Genomic DNA, 23,548 nt, shown 5'->3' with positions numbered 1-23,548 from the left:
AAAGCAGAAACTAACACACCATTATAAAGCAATTATACTCCAATAAAGATGTTAAAAATAAATAAATAAAATAACTCTATATTCTTTAGATTAAGAAAACTGCTCACATATCGATCAAGAATGTTTTGCGTGCAGAAATGTAAGTTGGGAGCTAATCGAATAGACTCCATAAAGTCTAGCAAATACAGACAGAGAGCTCCATCAATATAGGAGTTCCCATGTGTGAATATGCAGACCATGCATGAGAGTCCATGAAAAGCAGCTAAGCTGTAGTACATTTACATGATAGTACAGACACCTTAATTGGTTTTCAATTCACATCCCTTCTCTATGTAAATATAATGGCTTCTCCCAGACAATCATTATCTGACATAATGATGGGAAATATAAAAATATATACTAAATAGTATGTAAATCATTAGCAAGGTATTATCATTTACACTACATAAAGATATCTGTTTGGTTCATTGTGTTTCTTTAATATTGAATTAAACACTTTCCTTTCAAATTGCATGAAATTACTTTCTGTAATATTATCTTACTTTACTATCTAAACTTCAGAAGAATGATCAGAATATTGCATCCTAAAATCCAGTTAAATGTCTTCTCTAAGTCACAGGCTGCTCCTTTGCAAGGCCCGAAGAAAAATCTTCAGAGAGAGAGCCCTGCACGAGGTTGCATTCCTCGTTACTATTATTTGAAAAAGTGTTTTGAACTTTTAAATTCAACTTTGTCATAAAAGGTAGCATTCCACTGAGAATCCATTAAAGATAACACATGATTCTCAGCAAAAGCCTTTCCATTTACCAAAAGATGATTTTCAAGATTCTACAACTCGCTTGTGTTACTTATTGATAATTACTAATTGCTATATTTTATGACAGTTAACTGCTTAAACTTTCGGAAGTTTTAAATGAATAATTTGTTTCAGGGAAAGCAAAATTTATAAAAAGGGAGATAATTTAATGTATCATCTGGATTGAAATTCAAAACTGAGAGAAAGGGGTACTAGCCATAATTACAGCACAAATGTGGCATCAACAGATACTGTCCTGGGCAAACCAACATGTACAGCCACTTTCTTTTGAAACATTCTATTTTTTATTTAAATAAATGTTTCTATGTACGAGAAGTTTTCACAAGTTAGCAAAAGATGAAGGAATATCTAAAGTCAATTCTGCAGACCTAAATAGACATTTCTCCAAAAAAGACATACAGATGTCCAACAGGCACATGAAAAGATGCTCGACATCTCTAATTATTAGAGCAAAAATGTAAATCAAAACTACAATGAGGTGTCACCTCATACCAGTCAGAATGGCATCATCAAAAAATCTACAAACACTAAATCCTGGAGAGGGTGTGGAGAAAAGGGAACCCTCCTACACTGTGGGAACGTAAACTGGTGCAGCCACTATGGAGAACAGGATGGAGGTTTCTCAAAAAACTAAAATAGAGTTACAATATGATCCAGCAATCCTACTCATGGGCATACGCCCAGACAAAACACTACTTCAAAAAGATACTTGCACCCCAATGTTCATAGCAGCACTATTTACAATAGCCAAGACATGGAAACAACCTAAATGTCCATCGACAGAGGAATGGATAAAGAATACGAGGTACATATATACATGGAATATTACTCAGTCATAAAAAAGAATAAAATAATGCCATTTGCAGCAACATGGATGGACCTAGAAATTGTCATACTGAGTGAAGTGAGTCAGAAGGAGAAAGACAAATATATGATATTACTTATATGTTGAATCTAAAATATGATATAAATGCATTTACTCACAAAACAGAAACAGACTCACAGACATAGAGAACAGACTTTGGGTTGCCAAGGGGGAGGTGGGTGGGGAAGGGATGGATTGGGAGGTTGGGATTAGCAGATGCAAACTATTATTTACAGGATGGATAAACAACAAGGTCCTACTGTATAACACAGGGAACTATATTCAATATGTTGTAATAAACCATAAGGGAAAAGAATATATATATATATATATATATATATATATATATATAAAACTTAATCACTTTGCTGTACAACAGAAACTAACGCAACATTATGAATCAACTGTACTTCAATAAAATAAATTTTTAAAAAAGTAAGGTTAATTCTGCAGTATATTCCCCTTTCACCATCCACAGAACACTGACCTAGATCAAAATAAATGTACATAAACCTGAAGTAAAAGTGTAAGAATATACATAAGAAAGCCTGAGACATCCAGCACAGAATCTTAAAAAGTTCTTCAACACGTACAATCGATTCAATCTAACCCATACCCAACAGTAAACTGATATGAAAGAGGAATTACTACTGGACAAGTATATGGCCCCTTATTCAGCTAATTTAAAGTGAATAACTTATTAAATCCAGTGACACTAAAATCATCAGTCTGTTTCTCCCAATTTTTTTCTAGCAAAAGTTGAGGGAATGACCCTAAGCTAATTTCTCTGCTTACTTTTGAATTAAGGTTGCCTTTTAGGTATTTCAAACTCTATCACTTTGCCCACATTGCTTTTTGCGCTAAAGACATTTACGTGCTATTTAATGAGAAAGAAAGAAAAAGGGAAGGAAAGTAAATATAACCTCAGGTCAAACCCTGGACTCATTTTACCTTTGACCTCTTCGCCAAATTCTCACCCTGGTGGCTGAAGCCCTGAACACACCTCCCTGCTAGCACGATATGATGGATGGATTCTTCTACAAGAACCCATCTCCGCGGGACCTCTAGTAGCTGCAATCGTCACAGGAGAAGATGCTCTGGGGATTCTTCTATAGTTTTACAAAGTAAAGTTAATAATGCCACCCTTCCTTGGTACAGCACTTTGAAGTTTAGGGTGCCTCTACCATCATGTTAAAGCCTCGTAGGTTAGAAGGGCAGACATTATCACTTTCACCTTACACAGGAAGAAACTGGGGTGCGGATGAGTTAACTTATTGATGTTTACACCTATAGAAAGTGTCAGTGTTAAGAGCAGAATCTAGTCCACTGCTCTATCTAACTATCTGATGCTCACCTCCCCTTCTGGTCACGGCAGTCTTAAAATGGTAGGAACTAAGCCAATGTCGGGCTAAGGCAGAAGACTCTCTCTTTACTCTACCCAACAGCCCAATTCCTGACCCAAGTCTCATACCTGACACAGTGGTCTTATTGTTGAATTGAATCACACATGATACTTTGTTAGAAATAGACTACCGAACATACAAAATTCAGAACAATAGTAGAGAGAAGAGAGAACCTCATGGTGGAGGAAAGATGCGGAGGCATTCGAAAGCACTGACAGCTAATGAGTCAGATCAGAGAGCACAGGTGCACACGGGGTTAGCCAGTCACCTGTGGCCCGTTGCAGAGCCTGGAGACTGGAGTCCTCGGGAAAAGGCTGGAAAATGCCACTAGCCACGTGACATCTTTCTTGCTCCTTTAGTTTAGTTTCTGCACTCCAGGATCAAATGTCACAAGGAAAGGGTTTGGAAGGCTTTGAGCTAGTTCTGGGAATTTCACTAACAGAAACTAATAGAATAGTCACAAGGTAGACCTCTCAAGAGGTGAGCATATGGGGCAGAGTGAAACATGTAACGTATCCAGCCAAATGCCTAAATGTTAAGCCCCTTCCCCAATGGAAGAGGGAAACAAACCGTAATAGCCAAAGCTTAATGCACTTTTGGAAAGACTTATAAGAACACTAAAGGTTTGGAGTCCACGTATGTGGGTTCTGGGTTCTATTACTTTAGTTGCCTCGTGCCTCAGGCCAACTTAGTTCAACTCTCAGGACCAGCTCGAAAATACCCAACTCCCATACAGGACAAAATGTAGAAGTTGTTTAAAGATATAAAATAGTCCATAACGATAAATGAACTGCAGTTCAATGAACTTTACAATCCATGGTACAGCAAGCTCATCTATCTGCATATTGCAGATGTAGGAAGATAGTAATATTATTGCAGGAATTGCTACTTTATATCTTTGCAGGAAGCTGGCTCTTACCGCGCAGATTAAATTCAAACCACTCTCTCATCTGACCGGTTGAGCGAGTAACACTCCCAAGGTGCTATGTTTCTATTCAAGTCTGCAGGGGCACCTAGAGCCCACACTGGTTTCCATATTCTACTCCAGACTTAGTAAACTATTTACCTCAGCAATGGTGCCCCTCACTTCTGGTTAAGAAGGAATAAACAGAGGTGAAAGAGAGTCAAGACAGGTTGGCAAAAATGTGAACTAAGTGTTATGTTTCTTACCCTCTATTCTCTTTGACAACGCCTTACTTCTTTCAATTTTTTTTTTTTTTTGTAGGCTTCTCTTTTCTGAATTTTCTCCATGAGCATTTGGGCATGCACATTTACCAAGACAGGTTTTTGTTGAAAGCAGAAAACTGCAATGGTTCTGGGATAACCTTCCCTAAATGTAACCCTATCCATTAGGGGTGTGAAGGAGACTAGACATTTCCTCTCCCCGACTTTTCTACTTAACACAGCATCTGGGAACATGTAGACACCTGCTCATGCTTTAGCAGTTTCTCAAATTACTCTTTGCTTTTTCTCTTTTCCCTTCTTACCCACCTCTGCCTCAGCAACATGAGAGAATATTTTGGGGTGTAAGACATGAAAATCTTGGCAAACCTCAATGAAAACATGATAACCTACATTCTGGGGACTCTGTCCTCACTCTACCCCAGCTGCCCCCAACTACCTTTCCTTCTTTTCCCAGTTGCTAACTGAGCCTTCTGGATACATTTTGGGTCACAATATTATAATTGGTTGGAGGGAGAAAAAAGAGATAGAAAAGCTGACGGTGCAAGGGTTCTACCCCTCTACTTTGTCTCTCCTCTCACAAAGGAAGTAGGTATTACAGATGTTTGAAGAGCTAGTGGGCGTGAGCTTCCCTGTTAAGCGAGAGGGAGAATTCCAAAGTCAATATTCTTTATAAATCAAATCACACAATGAATTGTAGGATTTGTAAGAAAAAAAAAGAACCTCCTAGAATCCCAGTTTAATTTTCTTGCCCACATGTATACAATTTAAGAGACAGGACTAGAATCTGAACCCCGAATGCTCAGGTCCAACATTAATGGACTTACCATTGTGCTTTTTATTATCTTCAAACTGGGGACAATTCCCTCGCCCTCAATCCACTGGGAAATTCTATTAAGGGCGTGGGTGAAGCTCCAGGGTCTCCTAGAATCAGCAGCTGATCTTCTGAATCAGCCTAACCTGTCAAACCCCTCCTCTGAAACTGAGGGACGAACAGACATTAATCTAAGGAGTAGGTAGGTGAAGTACAGGCTTCTTGTTGGTAAAAGGACAGTGCAGCATGTGGGATGATACTTGGACTTGGAATAAAAGGTCTGGGTTTGAATCCTGGCCGGGCCATATTATGTGAGTAGGTTCAAGGTATTCCAGGAACCCTCTAAGGGCAGGATGAGGATTTGGGGGTTATATGACCCCACTTACCTTCTGCACAAGCTGTTTGTGAGAATCCAAATATACATATATTGAACTTGAACACAGTTCAACTCTTTGGCATTTGGTTCAATAATCATTTAGAATAATGGCCAGCATGAGGTAAATGCTCAATAAATGTTAGTAATTCTATTAAATATTCCCACATGGTTCTCAATTCCCAGCCACTAGCTATTGTTTTCAGTCTCTGCTTCTATGTTTTCTCTTGTCTTGCTACTCTATAGTTCCTTTCTCTATGAAGCTTTTATAAAAATGAAATAGGATTTTAGATCTAATGAGATCTTCTCTGATTTAGGTCCCAGATAACGCAGTTTTCAACCCATGTAATATACTGGCTCTTGGGGTCTGGTGACAGTTACTTGAAGGAGTATTCATGGAGGAGGTTAGGTTTCAAAAGACTTCTAGAACACACGCTCACATCCACACCTACACACATCTACACACACCTACACACACACCCCAAAACCCTACCAAGATGAAGAAAGACCTTCTTTCTGCAGGGAATTAAATCAACCATTAGAAATTATTTGCAAGAGTCAACTATTTTTTGTTAGATGGCAATGGTATTTGAAATCAGTGCACTTTGCCAACAAAATGAATTATTTTTAGGACAAAGTACTTACAATTTCAAAGAAAAATTATTCCTGAAATCTTGAGGTGAAAGCAGCTTCATTATCCTTTTCCATTTATACATATTTAAAGACATTATCGAGGCCAAATTCAAGTAGTAATATACAACCAAGGCTGATGAAACTGTACGCGTATATTTTAATTGATATCTTATAACGTTTCTTTGGCGTGTTCGCCCATCAGTTTTCTCTCGTCTCTCTACTAGCGCCTGTTTTTACAAATTGTGAACAGAGAGCACACACAGGAAGCAGGGAGCTCAGCCGATGGCTCTGCAGTAATGACCAAGGGGAATTTTAAGTCTAAATGCTGAGTTACCAGGACTTCAGCTTCGCAGGGCCTGTTGTGGGACTAAATTCTCAGATATGTGCTATAACGACCGCGTGCTACCGCCAAAACTCATCTCCAATTGAACGATTATTTCAAAGGCTGTGAAAAGCCTCCTGTTTTCCAGTTTACCTTTATGCAAAGTTTAGAAAGGGCCACCATCCGAGACTCTGTGTCATCAAGTTCCCATATAGGTGTGTCATCTGAATAACCCCTACAGTCCCCAGTTTTTAAGACATAAGCTGCCCTCTAGAAAAAAGTCCATCTCTGTTCCACTAATTTGTGGACAACAAGACAGGCTTCCATGGAAGCACACTGGGATTCCACAACATCCCCAGTCTGCCACCACACAGAAGGCCAAGACGTTAGCAGCGGAGGCTGATTGATAAAGTTAGTGCCGAGGCCTGCAATTGCAGAGGCTGTGGTGTGGCAGCATCACACACTGCAATATTTAGAGAATCCTTGCAATAAAGGAGCACCACGTGCGTGCCAGGGAGAGCCGTCATGCCACAGCAGTGGGAAAGATGCTTTTGACGTCAACAGTTGGACGGTGTCCTTCATTTTTATTTGTCCATAGAAGCCTGTAGGATCTGATCCCTCCTGGAACTGCCCCTTCCCCACTTAGAGCCCCTCTCTCCACCAGCCCTGAAACAGCCAGTGAAGAGGAGAGATGCCCACTGGCTTGCCCTGTGCCTTCCCTTCCCAGTCAGGCAGCAGCCCATGTGTCCCATCGCCTGCTGGAGGCCTCTGTCCACCTGCTGTCTGCAGTGAACACCGAAAGGAACGGGAGCAAAACTGTGCATCCTGACCAGCAGAAGAGGTGTCCGGGACAGGTGGCGGGGGGCTGTGACGGGTGAGGACAAGACGGACTGACAACCAGACAGACAGACAACAGCACCAGCAGACACCATGCATTACTTCCAGTCTCAGACGCGGGGAAGCCTGCAGCGCCAGGGACCTTCCACCAGGGACAGGCAGCGGATTAACAAGGTTCTGCTTCCTGCACGCCTGCAGGCTTCAAGTCCCTGCTTTTTGGCTAAGAAGGAACAGGGAATCCAGAAACCTGCTGCTCTTCAGAGAACCAGGCCAGCTCCGGCCTTCCCAGTTAATGGCCCCTCTCTCTGCGTCTACGTTAAAAGGGCAGGGATGACTGGATTTCTCCTCTTGTGCTGTGACCAACCCTCACTGCTCTCCCTCAACGCCCCCTCTCCCATCTGGGCTGCAGCTGCGCTAGTGGAGACCCGGCAGGCTGGGGATGCAGCCCCTCCAGCTCTCTGCTGCCAGGCTCTGCTGCCCCAAGGGGGAAGAGGGAAACTTCCCTCCTGTGACAGCATCTTCTCTTCAGGAGGCCATCCCGAGGGTGGGCGGGGGAGAGGCGGGAGGGCGTGCGCTGGGCCCGGGTTGGGGTATGGGGGTGCCGCCCCCCCCTTTGCTCTCCGCTGTAACTCCACAAGCAACAGGCTCCCTCCGGCTCTTCTCTCCGATCTTCCGCCCCAGATACACCTTCTGGCCTTAACGCGGGGAACCAAGGCACAAGTCCCCATCAGGGCCTCTAGATTTCCTCACTGCCAAGTTGAAAACTTTCCCCAATACAGGAGGACCTCTCGGGGAAGGCAGGGTTCACGTCCGGGCAAGGCAGGGTTCACGTCCCCTTCAGCTCCACTGCACGGGGATGGGAGGGAGGCGGGAGGCCAGCACCTTGTGAGCAGTTTCGCCCGAGACTAAGGCAGGTGGCAGGGCATTGTCACACGCGCCTGCCTAGCCAGCCACCAGCCCCGTCCCCTCCCCAGACCCAGGAAAACTGGGCGCTGGATGGAGATCCCCTGAAGGGTTGATGGGCTTTAAAGAAGGGGGGATGTGTGCAATAATCAGTCCCCTTATGGTACGGCTTGCACCAGGAAACGAGAAGGCCCTGGAACTCCCTTGGAAACCAGTAAAGAGGAAGCTCTATTTCGTTCAGGCCAGAGTCCCCATCAGCTTCTCCCATTATTAAAAACTTTGCATTGCCAATGGCATTGTATACGGGGAGGAATATCTGTCTTCACACAGGTATTCCGTGCAGAAGACCCCGAAGCAAAGGTTAGAGAGACGCTGAAGAAGCAGGTTACCAAAGATGGCAACTGCCCAAAAAAAAAAAGACCCAACCTCGAGCTGTGAGATGAATGAGTAGCAAAATGAACACTCACAATAAGCATTTTTCTTACACCAATACTGACACCCTCGGCTGGGGCAATCCCAGCCGGCTCGACAACTCCAGGGAAAGAAGAGCTATTCCCAGCAGCTCTTCGCCCACCTCCCCTTCCTCCGCTCAGCCTGTGCCCCTCACCTGCTCCCGGCCCAGGGCCCTTCCTTCCACGCGGGCGGAATCGGCTCTTTTCAGCCTGGCACATCCCACCCCGGCTGGCGCCGTCCCCCCAGTCCTCCCTGGCACCTGGGTCCCCAGCCGTCCTCTCCGGGCTCCCGGCTCAGGGCTCAGCGCATCCCCGCCTGCCACCTGTCCTCCCACCCGCCTCCCCGCCCCGGCCCCGCGCCCCCGGCCCCCAGGCGGGCGCCTCCGCCCGCACCCGGCACCCGGCCCGCCTCTGACCCGCACGCAGCCGGTAGGAGCGGGTGACGGCGGGGAACGGCCCGATGGAGGCACGGATGGCGCGGCCGCGCAGGCTTACTTGAGCATGGCTTCTTCCTTCTCCTCCTCTTCTTTCTGCCGGTCCATCACTGCCATGATGATGTTCCTCTCCTCCTCGGTCAGGTGGCTCAGGTCGGGCAGCTCGGGCATCGGGGGAGGCACGGTGGGCGGGCGGGGACCGCGGGGCCCCACGGCCGAGGACATCTTCGCGGCCTGCCCGCCCCTCGGCTGGCCTGGGCTCGGCGCGGGCGCACCTTCCGACGCACGCCCGGCGGCTGCGCCCCTGCTCGGCTCACCGCGGAGCCCTCCCGGCGGCGGCGGCGGGGCAGGGGAGCGCGCGAGCCCGGGCTGTCATGGTCCTCCGCCTCCACCCAGCCCCGGATGCTGCCTTTGTTTTGGTGGCCCTGGCGAAGCGCGGGCGCCCGGGCGCCTCCCGCAGCCCAGCCTCCCGGGCGGGGGCGGGGGCGGGGGCGCGGGCTCGGGCGCGCGGGGGGCGAGGATGCTCGGGCTCGGCCGCCTCCGTCCGCGGTGCGGGAGGAGAGTTTGGGTGTCGGTTAGGCGGAGTCTCGCGGCTCGGCTCCGGTGATGCTGCTGCGCTCGCAGACACGGCCGCCAGCCCAGCCGCTCGGCCCGGAGCCGCCCCGCCCACGGCGCCCACCCGCCCACTCCCGGTCCCAGTCCCGCGCCCCTCCGCCCCCGCGCGCTCCAGCCCAGGTACCCTCACCCGTGACTCATCCTACCTCGCCGGGTCCCCCGTCTCTGTCAGCCTCGCCAGCCCTATTTTTCCACGGGTTGCATTAATCATCATCATCCTCGCTCCATCTTCATCGTGGAGCCTTAGTATTATCGGAGCACCCTCGATGTTCTAAACAGGACGGAACACCCTCTGCATGCATTTCCCCCCTTCCACCGTATCCTTCTCATGTAGTGGTCAAGTGTTCGTAGCCACAACGATGTGGCTTTTAACATAATTTTGCTGCACACACACCCCTCCAACAGCCTGGATTTTCTGGGTCCATTGTACACAGTCTTTCTTGACCCGTCCTCAGTAGGACTGCTCTGCAATGTATCTGAATTGCCCCTCCAGAGACCCCACAGCACGGCAAATCTTTAATTTGTCATTTTGGGCTCTTGGTCGCCCATCGCATCACATAATCGCACTTCTCTGCTGCTTGCAAATGGATTATCTACTCTAATTCCTCTAATGATGCTCCGCTACCACCACGCACTCACTTCTTAGCCGCTGTAGGTACTTCTCAAGAAACACTGATCCCAGATTAAAAAACAAACAAACAAATGAACAAACACACCGCAGCCTACTGTAATGAGCTTCTGCTTAATGCCTGGCCCAATGATAAGCATTAAGGATGAGCTCCTCTCGCTGGTAAAGGCAAAAATAAATAGACAATCCTTTCAAAACAGTTAATGTTATCAGCTTTCAAACCTGGAGACTGAATTTTGCTAATATACTTATAAAAGAATCAATCTAGAGAAGAGTTCAAATCGAACAAAAATTTCTCTTCACAATGGTGATGAGAAAAATTGATATGTTTCTCTCCTGCAGAATTCTTTCTATAATTCCAGGAAGGATCTAGCATTGATTTTTTTCCCTCCAAACCTAACTTTGTTAATAAAGAAGATAAGGATGATATTTATGAATCCTAAAAAATCCTAAAATCTTCAAGTTTTTTTGTGTGTGTGTGTGGTACGCGGGCCTCTCACTGTTGTGGCCTCTCCCGTTGCGGAGCACAGGCTCCGGACGCGCAGGCCCAGCGGCCATGGCTCATGGGCCCAGCCGCTCCGCAGCATGTGGGATCTTCCCGGACCGGGGCACGAACCCATGTCCCCTGCATCAGCAGGCGGACTCTCAACGACTGCGCCAACAGGGAAGCCCCTAAAGTCTTCAAGTTTAAAAAATTTAAGAGCTTAATTACGTGACCACCTGCTGAATGTGGGTGTTGCTTCTACCTGGACACATCCATGTGAATAATGTCAGTAATGGAAGGCTCACTACCACTCAATTTTATCCCTATGTCTAAAGGCCCCTCCTACCTGAAAATCTTTCAACTCCTTGAGACGGCCATCATATGGCCTTCAATTTTCTCCAGAGTAAAGCTTCCCAGTTTACCCAACCAGTAACCCTGTAGCATGATTTCAAATTCTGGCCATTCCGGTCACCTGCCTTTGGACACACTGGGTTTTTTTTCACTAGCCTTCCTGATTAGTGGTATCAAGAATACACGGAAAGAACTGAGAACAGTGCCTGGCACTTAGTAACTGCCTTATAATCATTGTTTTTATTTGCACAGCTTAACATTGGCCTAGCTCTTTGGTAGCCATGTCGATTCTGAGGATGTCTCTGAAATAAACACATAGTCCACTGAAATTTCCAGTCCTTTTTCGTAAGTGTTTCCGCCTAGCCAGATTTCCTTTTTCCTCTAATTAAGAAATTGATGAAAACACTCTAATCAATATCTTTTCTTCATTTTTAAGAAATTATCACTATTTCCCTCAGACCAGCGTATTTTCAGGAGGGAAAAAATGAGTTTGAATTCTGGCTCTAACCAGTGATTTCATGATCTTGGCCAAATCACTTATCCTCTTTGAACGTCTGTTTCTTCACCTAAAAAGAGGGGTAAGGATTACCTCAAAATAGAAGAGGGATGTTAAATGAGAAGTCATATTTGAAGTATTTAGCTACGTGTCTAATACTTTCTAGTTCTCCTTTTCCTTTTTTCTTGCTCTCTAAGGGGTGCTTTAGGCCATCTCTCCATGGTTAATGTATGGAGAGGAGGAGAAATGTAGGTGATATATTCATTCTATCAGATGCCTGCATCTCTGCTGGTCCATGTGGTGATACAACAAAGGCTTCCTCACAAGGTGGACAATTAAGTTGGTCCTCATGAAATTCTTCTAAGATGCAGATCAAGAAATGAGAAATCTGGGCTTCCCTGGTGGCGCAGTGGTTGAGAGTCCACCTGCCGATTCAGGGGACACAGGTTCATGTCCCGGTCCAGGAGGATCCCACATGCTGCAGAGCGGCTGGGCCCGTGAGCCATGGCCGCTGAGCCTGCGCGTCTGGAGCCTGTGCTCCGCAATGGGAGAGGCCACAACAGTGAGAGGCCTGCGTACCGCAAAAAATAAAAAAAAAAATTAGAAAAAAAATGAGAAATCCTTGGTAGCCATTACAACTAGCTGAATAAGTTCTTGCAGGCAGGGGCCTAATGAACAATTAACAGTGTTTTTGTCTGCTGGGGCTGCTATAACAAAATACCACAGGCTGCGTGGCTTAAACAACAGAAATTTATTTTCTCACAGTCCTGGAGGCTAGAAATTCACAATCAACGTGTTGGCAAGATTGATTTTTCCTGAGGCCTCTCTCCTTGGCTACCTTCTTGCTGTGTCCTCACATGGCCTGTTGTCTGTGCATGCCCATCCCTGGCATCTGTCCCTCTGCTTATATGGACAACATTCCTGTTGGGTTAGGGCCCACACCCTTATGACCTCATTTAACCTTAATCACCTCTTCAAAGGTCCTATCTTCAAATATAGTCACCTTCTTAGGTACAGGGATTAGAACTTTGACACATGACTTTTAGGGGGCACACAATTCAGTCCACTGCACGTGGTTTCCATCTATTAGAATTACTTTGGGAAATGGTGATGGATGTGTGTTATCTAGATGATTTAATGAAAAGAAGTCTGGTCTCAATCATCTTTATGTTCATAACTCCTTCCTTGCTGCTTGATAACTGTGTGTGAAATCAGTGAGTGAGTAAATGAATGAAGAAGTGAATGAATTGACCAATCAATTAGTAGATGCCATGGTACACCCATCAGTGTCTCCCTTTCTGTCAGGGATCTCACCATCATGGAGGGGTTGAAATGCAAGAGAAGTATACTTCTACCCATTTGCTTCCAGGAAAGCAGAACTTACGTGCGCTTAAGTAAGCAAATAAACACTGAGTAGATGTACCAAAGTGTGTGGCACAGATGATTATTTCTTGAAGATACTCTACAAGAAATACCCTATAAACTTAGAAAAATGTGCACAACACCTCCCTCTTAGAAACTCGCAAGGCACCTTAACAAATAAAAGGTTCTAAGAAGCAATTATTTACTGCAGTAATGAAATGTGTTTTACTCGGTTTGGCTTGGCATTTCCTAAATGTATTTGGACGGTAATAAAACTACCCACTCCCCTAAGGGAGGAAACATGCTTTAGACAAATATTGGGGAAAATCCCAACTTACGAGCTTGGTATCCAGAGATATTGACTTGAGAGGCCATGAAACTTCTTCTGTGATGCCCCTTGCCCAACCAATGAAGTCTATAGAAAAATGTCTTAAATCTCTATTCATAAGATATGTACCAGATGCCCTTCAGGTCAATTCTAACCTTATGTTCAGGGTACAAGTCGACGTGATGACTTAGACACAGCTCCTCTCTGGTAAACTTATTAGCTCTCTCTTCTACTGATACTCTAAGATCATCTCTCAGAATATGTCTAAAATTGGACATCCGTGTTACCTGCTAATTTAACTTAATAGCTAAGATTATAACTTCAAAGTGGAAAATCATTGAAATGGGGTCATGTTCATATCCTTACCCTACCATCTGACAGATGTAGTGGGTTTAAAACTGTGCCTCTCCCCTCCAAAAAAAAAAATTTATGTCCACTCAGAACCTCAGAATGTGACTGTATATGGAAATGGGCCTTTACAGATGAAATTGGTTAAAATAGATCATATTGTATTAGGATGGGTGCTAAATCCAATGACTTTTGTCTTCATAAGAGGAGAGAGGCACAGACACCCAGAGAGGAAGGCCATGTGGAAACAGAGGCAGAGGAGGAATTGATGCACCCCCAGAGCGAGGAACGCCAGGAGACCCCGGAAGCTGGAAGAGGCAGGAAGCTTTCTCCTCTGCAGACTTCAGGGGAAGCGTGGCCCTGCTGACACCTGGATTTTGGACTTCCAGCCTCCACAGCTGTGAGAGATTAAATCTGTTGTTTCATGTGGTTTTGCAGCTTGTGGTACATTGTTACAGAAGCCCTAGAAAGCGGATACGATATTTACGTGAGTTTGGATCAAGTACACCTTGCTGAGCCTTCTTTTGCTCATCTATAAAATGGAAATAACACTGTCTGCCCTCCAGGGCTTTGGTAAGGTTGAAAGCTGGGCGCTGAGGCTATGGGAGCGAATGTCGAATTTAAGGTAATCGTCCTATAGGGACTGGCCAAGTATGGCGCATGGGTCAAATGCAGACCAAAGCCTGTTTTTGTGAATAAAGTTTTATTGGAGCACAGCCACATCCATTGAGCCATGTATTATCTCTAGCTGCCTTCATGCTACCATGGTAGAGTGGAAGCCACAGAGACCATATGTCCAGTGAAGCCTAAAATATTTACTATCTGCCTTGCTGCAGAAAAGGATTTGTCCACCTCTGCCCCAGCTGCTAACAATGCGGTTGGAAGAGAGAGGCATAAGTAAACACACAAGAACAGCTGGACTTCGGTAATTGTTCTAGAAAATACCTTGCTGGATAGAGTAGAGAGTAAACTGCGGGAAGTGGGCAGTCATGGCGTCCTAAGCAGGGGTCCTGTGAGCAGAGATATGAAGAAGAGAAGGAATTCCTTAAGAAGGGCTGGGCACAGAGTGTTCCAAGGTGAGGAAGGGCAGTCGACACACGGCCCCAAGTCAGGAAGGGGCAGAGCCCTGGAGGAACAAGAGGTGGGCCAGGGAGGCGGGATCCCTGGGAAGAGAGGAGAAAACGCGGGAGATGAGTTCCTACAGGGAATTTCTACTCCACGGAATTAGCAAGTGACTCTGCTGTGATGTCAGAATTCTGTATAACTCCAGTTATAATTATTGAAGGGTTTTTAATTTCTGGAAAATAAATGAATTAGGAATATCTTCAACATCAATTGAGAAGCAGTCTTGCCTACCCACTGAACTGCAACATTGAGTTTTGATTTAAGTTATCACCACCTCATCCTAGATATTATTCACATCATTGGCATGGGCACCACCATAATCTGTTACACAAGAACAGTTTCTATATAAGGTGATCATGTGTCCCGGTTTATCCAAGATCATCTGAGTCCATGCTTCCTGTACTGGCATTATTATCAACAGCATCTTCTTTCACTTAAAAGTGTCCTAGTTTGTATGACAAATTATATGGTCACCCTACTTATACATAGTTATAATAATTTGCAAAAATGTCGTCTTTCTGGCTTCAAGGAACATTGGGCTCTCAAATGACTTCACTCAAAGTATTTGGCTGAAACTGGATATCAGATTTTGGCTCAAATTCAGCCAAATACCTATTTTAATCTGATTTTTGGTAACGTTCCACTATTGTCATTTATTTTGTGAGGAACTGAGTGTCTGGGAAGGCCTTTGACCTTGGACTTAGAAGAAGGTACATCATTCTGTTCTCTCCAGAGGGGTTACAACAGCCTTGGACATACTTCTTCCAAGTAATTAATATTCTTTTTTTTTTAACATCTTTATTGGAGTATAATTGCCTTACAATGTATTGTTAGTTTCTGCTTTATAACAAAGTGAATCAGCTATACATATACATATATCCCCATATCTCCTCCCTCTTGAGCCTCCCACCCACCCTCCCTCCCACCACTCTAGGTGGTCACAAAGCACCAAGCTGATCTCCCTGTGCTATGCAGCTGCTTCCCACTACCTATTTATTTTACATTTGGTAGTGTATATATGTCCATGCCACTCTCTCACTTCATCAGAGCTTACCCTTCCCCCTCCGCGTGTCCCCAAATCCATTCTCTACATTTGTGTCTTTATTCCTTTCTGACCCCTAGTTTCTTCAGAACCATTTTTTTTTTTTTAGATTCCATATATATGTGTTAACATACGGTATTTGTTTTTCTCTTTCTGACTCACTTCACTCTGTATGACAGACTCTAGGTACATCCACCTCACTACAAATAACTCAATTTTGTTTCATTTTATGGCTGAGTAATATTCCATTGTATGTATGTGCCACATCTTCTTTATCCACTCATTTGTCGATGGACACTTAGGTTGCTTCCATGTCCTGGCTATTGTAAATAGAGCTGCAATGATCACTGTGGTACATGACCCTTTTTGAATTATGGTTTCTCAGCGTATATGCCTAGTAGTGGGATTGCTGGGTCGTATGGTAGTTCTATCTTCATTTTTTTTTTTTTTTTTGCGGTACGCGGGCCTCTCACTGTTGTGGCCTCTCCCGTTGCGGAGCACAGGCTCCGGACGCGCAGGCTCAGCGGCCATGGCTCACGGGCCCAGCTGCTCCGCGGCACGTGGGATCTTCCCGGACCGGGGCACGAACCCGCGTCCCCTGCATCGGCAGGCGGGCTCTCAACCCCTGCACCACCAGGGAAGCCCTATCTTCAGTTTTTTTAAGGAACCTCCACACTGTTCCACATAGAGGCTGTATCATTTCTCCACACCCTCTCCAGCATTTATTGTCTGTAGAAGTTTTGATGATGGCCATTCTGACTGGTGTGAGGTGATACTGCATTGTACTTTTGATTTGCATTTCTCTAATGATTAGTGATGTTGAGCATCCTTTCACCTGTTTGTTGGCAATCTGTATATCTTCTTAGGAGAAATGTCTATTTAGGTCTTCTGCCCATTTTTGGATTGGATTGTTTGTTTTTTTGATATTGAGCTGCTTGTAAATTTTGGAGATTAATGCTTTGTCAGTTACTTCATTTGCAAATATTTTCTCCCATTCTGAGGGTTGTCTTTTCATCTTGTTTATAGTTTCCTTTGCTGTGCAAAAGAGTTTAAGTTTCATTGGGTCCGATTTGTTTATTTTGTTTTTATTTCCATTTCTGTAGGAGGTGGGTCAAAAAGGATCTTGCTGTGATTTATGTCATAGAGTGTTTTCTCTATGTTCTCCTGTAAGAGTTTTATAGTGTCTGTCCTTACATTTAGGTTTTTAATCCATTTTGAGTTTATTTTTGTGTATGGTGTTACAGTGTTCTAGTTTCATTCTTTTATATGTAGCTGTCCAGTTTTCCCAGGACCACTTATTGAAGAGGCTGTCATTTCTCCACTGTATATTCTTGCCTCCTTTATCAAAAATAAGGTGACCATATGTGTGTGGGTATATCTCTGGGCTTTCTATCCTGTTCCACTGATCAATATTTCTGTTTTTGTGCCAGTACCATACTGTCTTGATTACTGTAGGTTTGTAGTATAGTCTGAAGTCAGGGAGCCTAATTCCTCCAGCTCCATTTTTCTCTCTCAAGATTGCTTTGGCTATTTGGGGTCTTTTGTGTTTCTATACAAATTGTGAAGTTTTTCGTTCTAGTTCTGTGAAGAATGCCATTGGTAGTTTGATAGGGATTGCATTGAATCTGTAGATTGCTTTGGGTAGTATAGTCATTTTCACAGCGTTGACTCTTCCAGTCCAAGAACATGGTATATCTCCATCTGTATCATCTTTAATTTCTTTCATCAGTGTCTTTTAGTTTTCTGCATACAGGTCTTTTGTCTCCTTAGGTAGGTTGATTCCTAGGTATTTTATTGTTTTTGTTGCAATGGTAACTTAATTTCTCTTTCAGATTTTTCATCATTAGTGCATAGGAATGCAAGAGATTTCTGTACATTCATTTTGTATGCTGCTACTTTACCAAATTCATTGATTAGCTCTAGTAGTTTTCTGGTAGCATCTTTAGGATTCTCTATGTATAGTATCATGTCATCTGCAAACAGTGACAGCTTAATTTCTTCTTTTCTGTTTTGGAATCCTTCTATTTCTTTTTCTTCTCTGATTGCTGTTGCTAAAACTTCCAAAACTATGTTGAATAATAGTGGTGAGAGTGGACAACCTTGTCTTGTTCCTGATCTTAGTGGAAATGGTTTCAGGTTTCACCATTGAGAATGATGTTGGCTGTGGGATTGTCATATATGGCCTTTATTATGTTGAGGTAAGTTCCCCCTATGCCTACTTTATGGAGTGTTTTTATCGTTAATGGTTGTTGAATTTTTTCAAAAGCTTTTTCTGCATTTATTGAGATGATTATATGGTTGTTCTCCTTCAATTTTTTAATATTGTTTATCTCATTGATTCATTTGCATATGTTGAAGAGTCTTGCATTCCTGGAATAAACCCCACTTGATCATGGGGTATGATCCTTTTAATGTACTGCTGGATTCTGATGCTCGTATTTTGTTGCAGAGTTTTGTATCTATGTTCATCAGTGATATTGGTCTGTAGTTTTCTTTTTTGTGACATCTTTATCTGGTTTTGGCATCAGGGTGATGGTGGCCTTGTAGAATGAGTTTGGGATTGTTCCTCCCTCTGCTATATTTTGGAAGAATTTGAGAAGGATAGGTGTTAGGTTTTCTCTAAATGTTTGATAGAATTCACCTGTGAAGTCATCTGGCCCTCGGCTTTTGTTTGTTGGAAGATTTTTAATCAGTTTCAACTTCAGTGCTTGTGATTGGCTTGTTTGCATTTTCTATTTCTTCCTGATTTAGTCTCAGAAGGCTGTGCTTTTCTAAGAATGTGTCCATCTCTTCCAGGGTGTCCATTTTGTTGGCATATAGTTGCTTGTAGTAATCTCTCATGATCCTTTGTATTTCCGCAGTGTCAGTTGTTACTTCTCCTTTTTCACTTCTAACTCTATTTATTTGAGTCTTCTCCCTTTTTTTCTTGATGAATCTGGCTAATGGTTCATCAATTTTGTTTATCTTCTCAAGGAACCAGCTTTCAGTTTTATTGATCTTTGTTATAGTTTCCTTCATTTCTTTTTCATTTATTTCTGATCTGATCTTTATGATTTCTTTCCTCTGCTAACTTTGGGTTTTTGTTTTTTTTTATTATTCTTTCTCTAATTGCTTTAGGTGTAAGGTTAGGTTGTTTATTTGAGATGTTTCTTGTTTCTTGAGGTATGATTGTATTGCTATAAAATTCCCTCTTAGAACAGCTTTTGCTGCATTCCATAGGTTTTGGGTTGTCATGTTTTCATTGTCATATGTTTCTAGGTATTTTTTTATTTCCTTATCGATTTCTTCAGTGATCCCTTGGTTATTTAGTAGTGTATTGTGTAGCCTCCCTGTGTTTGTTTTTCTTACTGATTTTTTTCCTGTAATTGATATCTAGTCTCATAGTGTTGTGGTTGGAAAAGATACGATTTCAATTTTCTTAAATTTACCAAGGCTTGATTTGTGACCCAAGATATGATCTATCCTGGAGAATGTTCCATGAACACTTGAGAAGAATGTGTTTTCTGTTGTTTTTGGATGGAATGTCCTATAAATATCAATTAAGTCCATCTTGTTTAATGTATCAGTTAAAGCTTGTGTTTCCTTATTTATTTTCATTTTGGATGATCTGTCCATTGGTGAAAGTGGGCTGTTAAAGTTCCCTACTATGATTGTGTTACTATCTATTTCCCCTTTTATGGCTGTTAGTATTTGCCTTATGTATTGAGGTGCTCCTGTGTTAGGTGCATAAATATTTACAATTGTTATACCTTCTTCTTGGATTTATCCCTTGATCATTATGTAATGTCCTTCTTGTCTCTTCTAATAGTCTTTATTTTAAAGTCTATTTAGTCTGATATGAGAATTGCTACTCTAGCTTTCTTTTTTTTTTTTTTTTTTAACATCTTTATTGGGGTATAATTGCTTTACAATGGTGTGTTAGTTTCTGCTTTATAACAAAGTGAATCAGTCATACATAAACATATGTTCCCATATGTCTTCCCTGTTGCGTCTCCCTCCCTCCCACCCTCCCCATCCCACCCCTCCAGGCTGTCACAAAGCACCGAGCCAATATCCCTGTGCCATGCGGCTGCTTTCTTTTGATTTCCATTTGCATGGAATCTTTTTCCATTCCCTCACTTTCAGTCTGTATGTGTCCCTAGGTCTGAAGTGGGTTTCCTGTAGACAACATGTATATGGTCTTCTTTCTGTATCCTTTCAGCCCGTCTATGTCTTTTGGTTGGAGCATTTAATCTATTTACATTTAAGGTAGTTATTGATATGTGTGTTCCTATTACCATTTTCTTAATTGCTTTGGGTTTGTTATTGTAGGTCTTTTCCTTCTCTTGTGGTTCCTGCCTAGAGAAGTTTTTATAGCATTTGTTGTAAAGCTGAATTGGTGGTGCTGAATTCTCTTAGCTTTTGCTTGTCTGTAAAGGTTTTACTTTCTCAATCGAATCTGAATGAGATCCTTGCCGGGTAGAGTAATCTTCGTTGTAGGTTTTTCCCTTTCATCACTTTAAATATGTCCTGCCACTCCCTTCTGGCTTGCAGAGTTTTGCTGAAAGATCAGCTGTTAACCTTATTGGGATTTCCTTGTATGTTATTCCTTGTTTTTCCCTTGCTGCTTCTAATATTTTTTCTTTGTATTTAATTTTTTTATAGTTTGATTAATATGCATCTTGACATGTTTCTCCTTGGATTTATCCTATATGGGACTCTCTGCACTTCCTGGACTTGACTGACTGTTTCCTTTCCCATATTAGGGAAGTTTTCAACTATAATCTCTTCATATATATTCTCAGTCTCGTTCTTTTTCTCTTCTTCTTCTGACACAACTATAATTTGAATGTTGGTGCATTTAATGTTGTCCCAGACTGTCCTCAATTGAGGACTGTAACTGTCCTCAATTCTTTTCATTCTTTTCTTTATTCTGCTCTCTGGTAGTTATTGCGAGTATTTTATCTTCCAGGTCACTTATCCGCTATTCTGCCTCAGTTATTCTGCTATGGATTCCTTCTAGAGAATTTTTAATTTCATTTATTGTGTGTTCATTATTATTTGTTTGCCCTTTAGTTCTTCTAGGTCCTTGTAAAACATTTCTTGTATTTTCTCCATTCTATTTCCAACATTTTGGATCATCTTTACTATCATTATTCTAAATTCTTTTCCAGGTAGACTGCCTATTTCCTCTTCATTTGTTAGGTCTGGTGGGTTTTTACCTTGCTCCTTCATCTTCTACGTGTTTCTCTGTCTTCTCATTTTGCTTAACTTACTGTGTTTGGGGTCTCCTTTTCACAGGCTGTAGGTTCATAGTTCGTTGTTTTTGGTGTCTGTCAGCAGTGGCTAAGATTTGTTCAGTGGGTTGTGTAGGATTCCTGGTGGAGGGGACTGGTACCTGTGTTCTGGTAGATGAAGCTGGATCTTGTCTCTCTGGTGGGTAGGACTGCATCCGTTGGTGTGTTTTGTGTGTCAGTGACCTTATTATGATTTTCGGCAGTCTCTCTGCTAGTGGGTGGGGTTGTGTTCCTGTCTTCCTAGCTGTTTGGCATAGGGTGTCCAGCACTGCAGCTTGCTGGTCATTGAGTGGAGCTGGGTCTTAGTGCTGAGATGGAGATCTCTAGGAGAACTTTCACCATTTGATATTATGTGGGGCCAGGACGTCTCTGGTGGACCAATGTCCTGAGCTTGGCTCTCTCACCTCAGAGGCGTAAGCCTGACACCAAGACAATGTCAGCCACATGGCTCAGAAGAAAAGTGAGAAGAAAAAAAAAAGAAAGAAAGAAGGAAAGAAAAAAATAAAATAAAATCAGAAAGTTAAAAAATAAAAAAATTAAAATAAAAAGTAATAAAAAAGAAAAAAAAAGAATGAAAGAAAGAAGAAAGAAATCAAACCAAAAAACAAATCCACCAATGATAACAAGCGCTAAAATTTGACTAAAAAAAAAAAAAAGGACAGAGAGAACCCTAGGACAAATGGAAAAAGCAAAGCTATATGGGCAAAATCACACAAAGAAGCATACAGAAACACACTCACAAAAAGAGAAAAAGGGAAAATATATATGTATAGAAAAAGAAAAGGAAGAGAGCAACCAAATCAATAAACAAATCTACACATGATAGTAAACTCTAAATACTAAACTAAGATAAACATAAGACCAGAAACAAATTAGACGTAGAAAGCAAACCCCAAGTCTACAGTTGCTCCCAAAGTCCACTGCCTCAATTTTGGGATGATTCCTTGTCTGTTCAGGTATTCCAGAGATACAGGGTACTTCAAGTTGACTGTGGGCATATCATCCGCTGCTCCTGAGGCTGCTGGGAGAGATTTCCCTTTCTCTTCTTTGTTCACACAGCTCCCGGGGTTCAGCTTTGGATTTGGCCCTGCCTCTGCGTGTGGGTCTCCTGAGGGCATCTGTTCGGATAGGACAGGGCTAAAGGAGCAGCTGACTGGGGGCTCTGGCTCACTCAGGCCGCCAGGAGGGAGGGGTATGGAATGTGGGGCGAGCCTGCGGTGGCAGAGGCCAGCGTGATGTTGCACCAGCCTGAGGCACGCCGTGTGTTCTCCCAGGGAAGTTGTCCCTGGATCCCGGGACCCTGGCAGTGGTGGGCTGCACAGGCTCCCAGGAGGGGAGGTGTGGATAGTGACCTGTGCTCACACACAGGCTTCTTGGTGGTGGCAGCAGCAGCCTTAGCATCTCATGCCCGTCTCTGGTGTCTGTGCTGATAGCCATGGCTCACTCCCATCTCTGGAGATCATTTAGTTGGTGCTCTGAATCCCCTCTCCTTGTGCATCCCCAAAACAATGGTCTTTTTCCTCTTTGGCAGCTCCAGACATTTTCCCGGACTCCCTCCCTGCTAGCTGTGGCTCTCTAGGCCCCTTCAGGCTGTGTTCACACAGCCAACCCCAGTCCTCCACCTGGGGTCTGACCTCCATAGCCCGAGCCTTAGCTCCAAGGCCCCAACCACCCCAGTGGGTGAGCAGACAGGCCTCTTGGGCTGGTGAGTGCTGGTTGGCACCAATCCCCTGTGCGGGAGTGTCTCTGCTTTGCCCTCTGCACCCCTCTTGCTGTGCTCTCCTTCATGGCTCCAAAGCTTCCCCCCCTCCCACCCCCGTCTCCACCAGTGAAGGGGCTTCCTAGTGTGTGGAAAATTTTCCTCCTTCACAGCTCCCTCCCAGAGGTGCAGGTCCCATCCCTATTCTTTTGTCTCTGTTTTTTCTTTTTTCTTTTGCCCTACGCAGCTACGTGGGGAGTTTCTTGCCTTTTGGGAAGTCTGAGGTCTTCTGCCAGCGTTCAGTAGGTGTTCTGTAGGAGTTGTTCCACATGTAGATGTATTTCTGATGTATTTGTGGGGAGGAAGGTGATCTCCACATCTTACTCCTCTGCCATCTTGAAGGTCTCTCCTCAATTAATATTCTTAAGTGTTCTTTCTTTATTTCAATGCTTGTCTCCTGATTAAAAAATCACAGTTCATGGCCACTTTTCATTCTTCTGAAATTGATCATCTTCCATATTAGTCAAACTTAGAATATTTAATTGACACTTTTAGAGAATAATTTCTCCACATTCTCTTCTCTTCCAATTTTCTCCTTTGCATTGAGTAACTTCCTGAGAATTCTTCCGTTGTGATTGTGTGTGATGTGAAGAGTGTCCTTCTTAGATGCCCTAACCATTTGTTAGCTTCCTTCTTCTGAGAGTGCCTTCTGAGAGTTTATACTGGTTGGGTTGTGTTGCCAAAGTCTTAATGCCATCC

The 23,548-nt window shown here is 43.5% G+C and overlaps 1 protein-coding gene across 3 annotated transcripts in view; it reads right to left on the bottom strand.

The window, feature by feature from the left end:
* The window catches only part of RIMS1 (regulating synaptic membrane exocytosis 1), a 479,788-nt gene extending 470,511 nt beyond the window's left edge, over window positions 1–9,277 (bottom strand). For all 3 annotated transcript variants that reach the window (XM_019929180.3, XM_033867445.2, XM_073789345.1), the window contains exon 1: window positions 9,097–9,277. In XM_019929180.3, coding sequence (XP_019784739.1) covers window positions 9,097–9,260 — 164 coding nt within the window. In that variant the 5' untranslated portion in view covers window positions 9,261–9,277. The remainder of the gene's footprint in view (window positions 1–9,096) is intronic.
* Window positions 9,278–23,548: the final 14,271 nt, after the last annotated feature.

The sequence above is a fragment of the Tursiops truncatus genome, chromosome 12 (genome assembly GCF_011762595.2).
Source record: "Tursiops truncatus isolate mTurTru1 chromosome 12, mTurTru1.mat.Y, whole genome shotgun sequence".
In the NCBI taxonomy this organism is placed as follows: Eukaryota; Metazoa; Chordata; class Mammalia; order Artiodactyla; family Delphinidae; genus Tursiops; species Tursiops truncatus.
The sequence above is the reverse complement of the archived record's forward strand: the minus strand, read 5'-3'. Positions and strand labels throughout refer to the sequence as shown.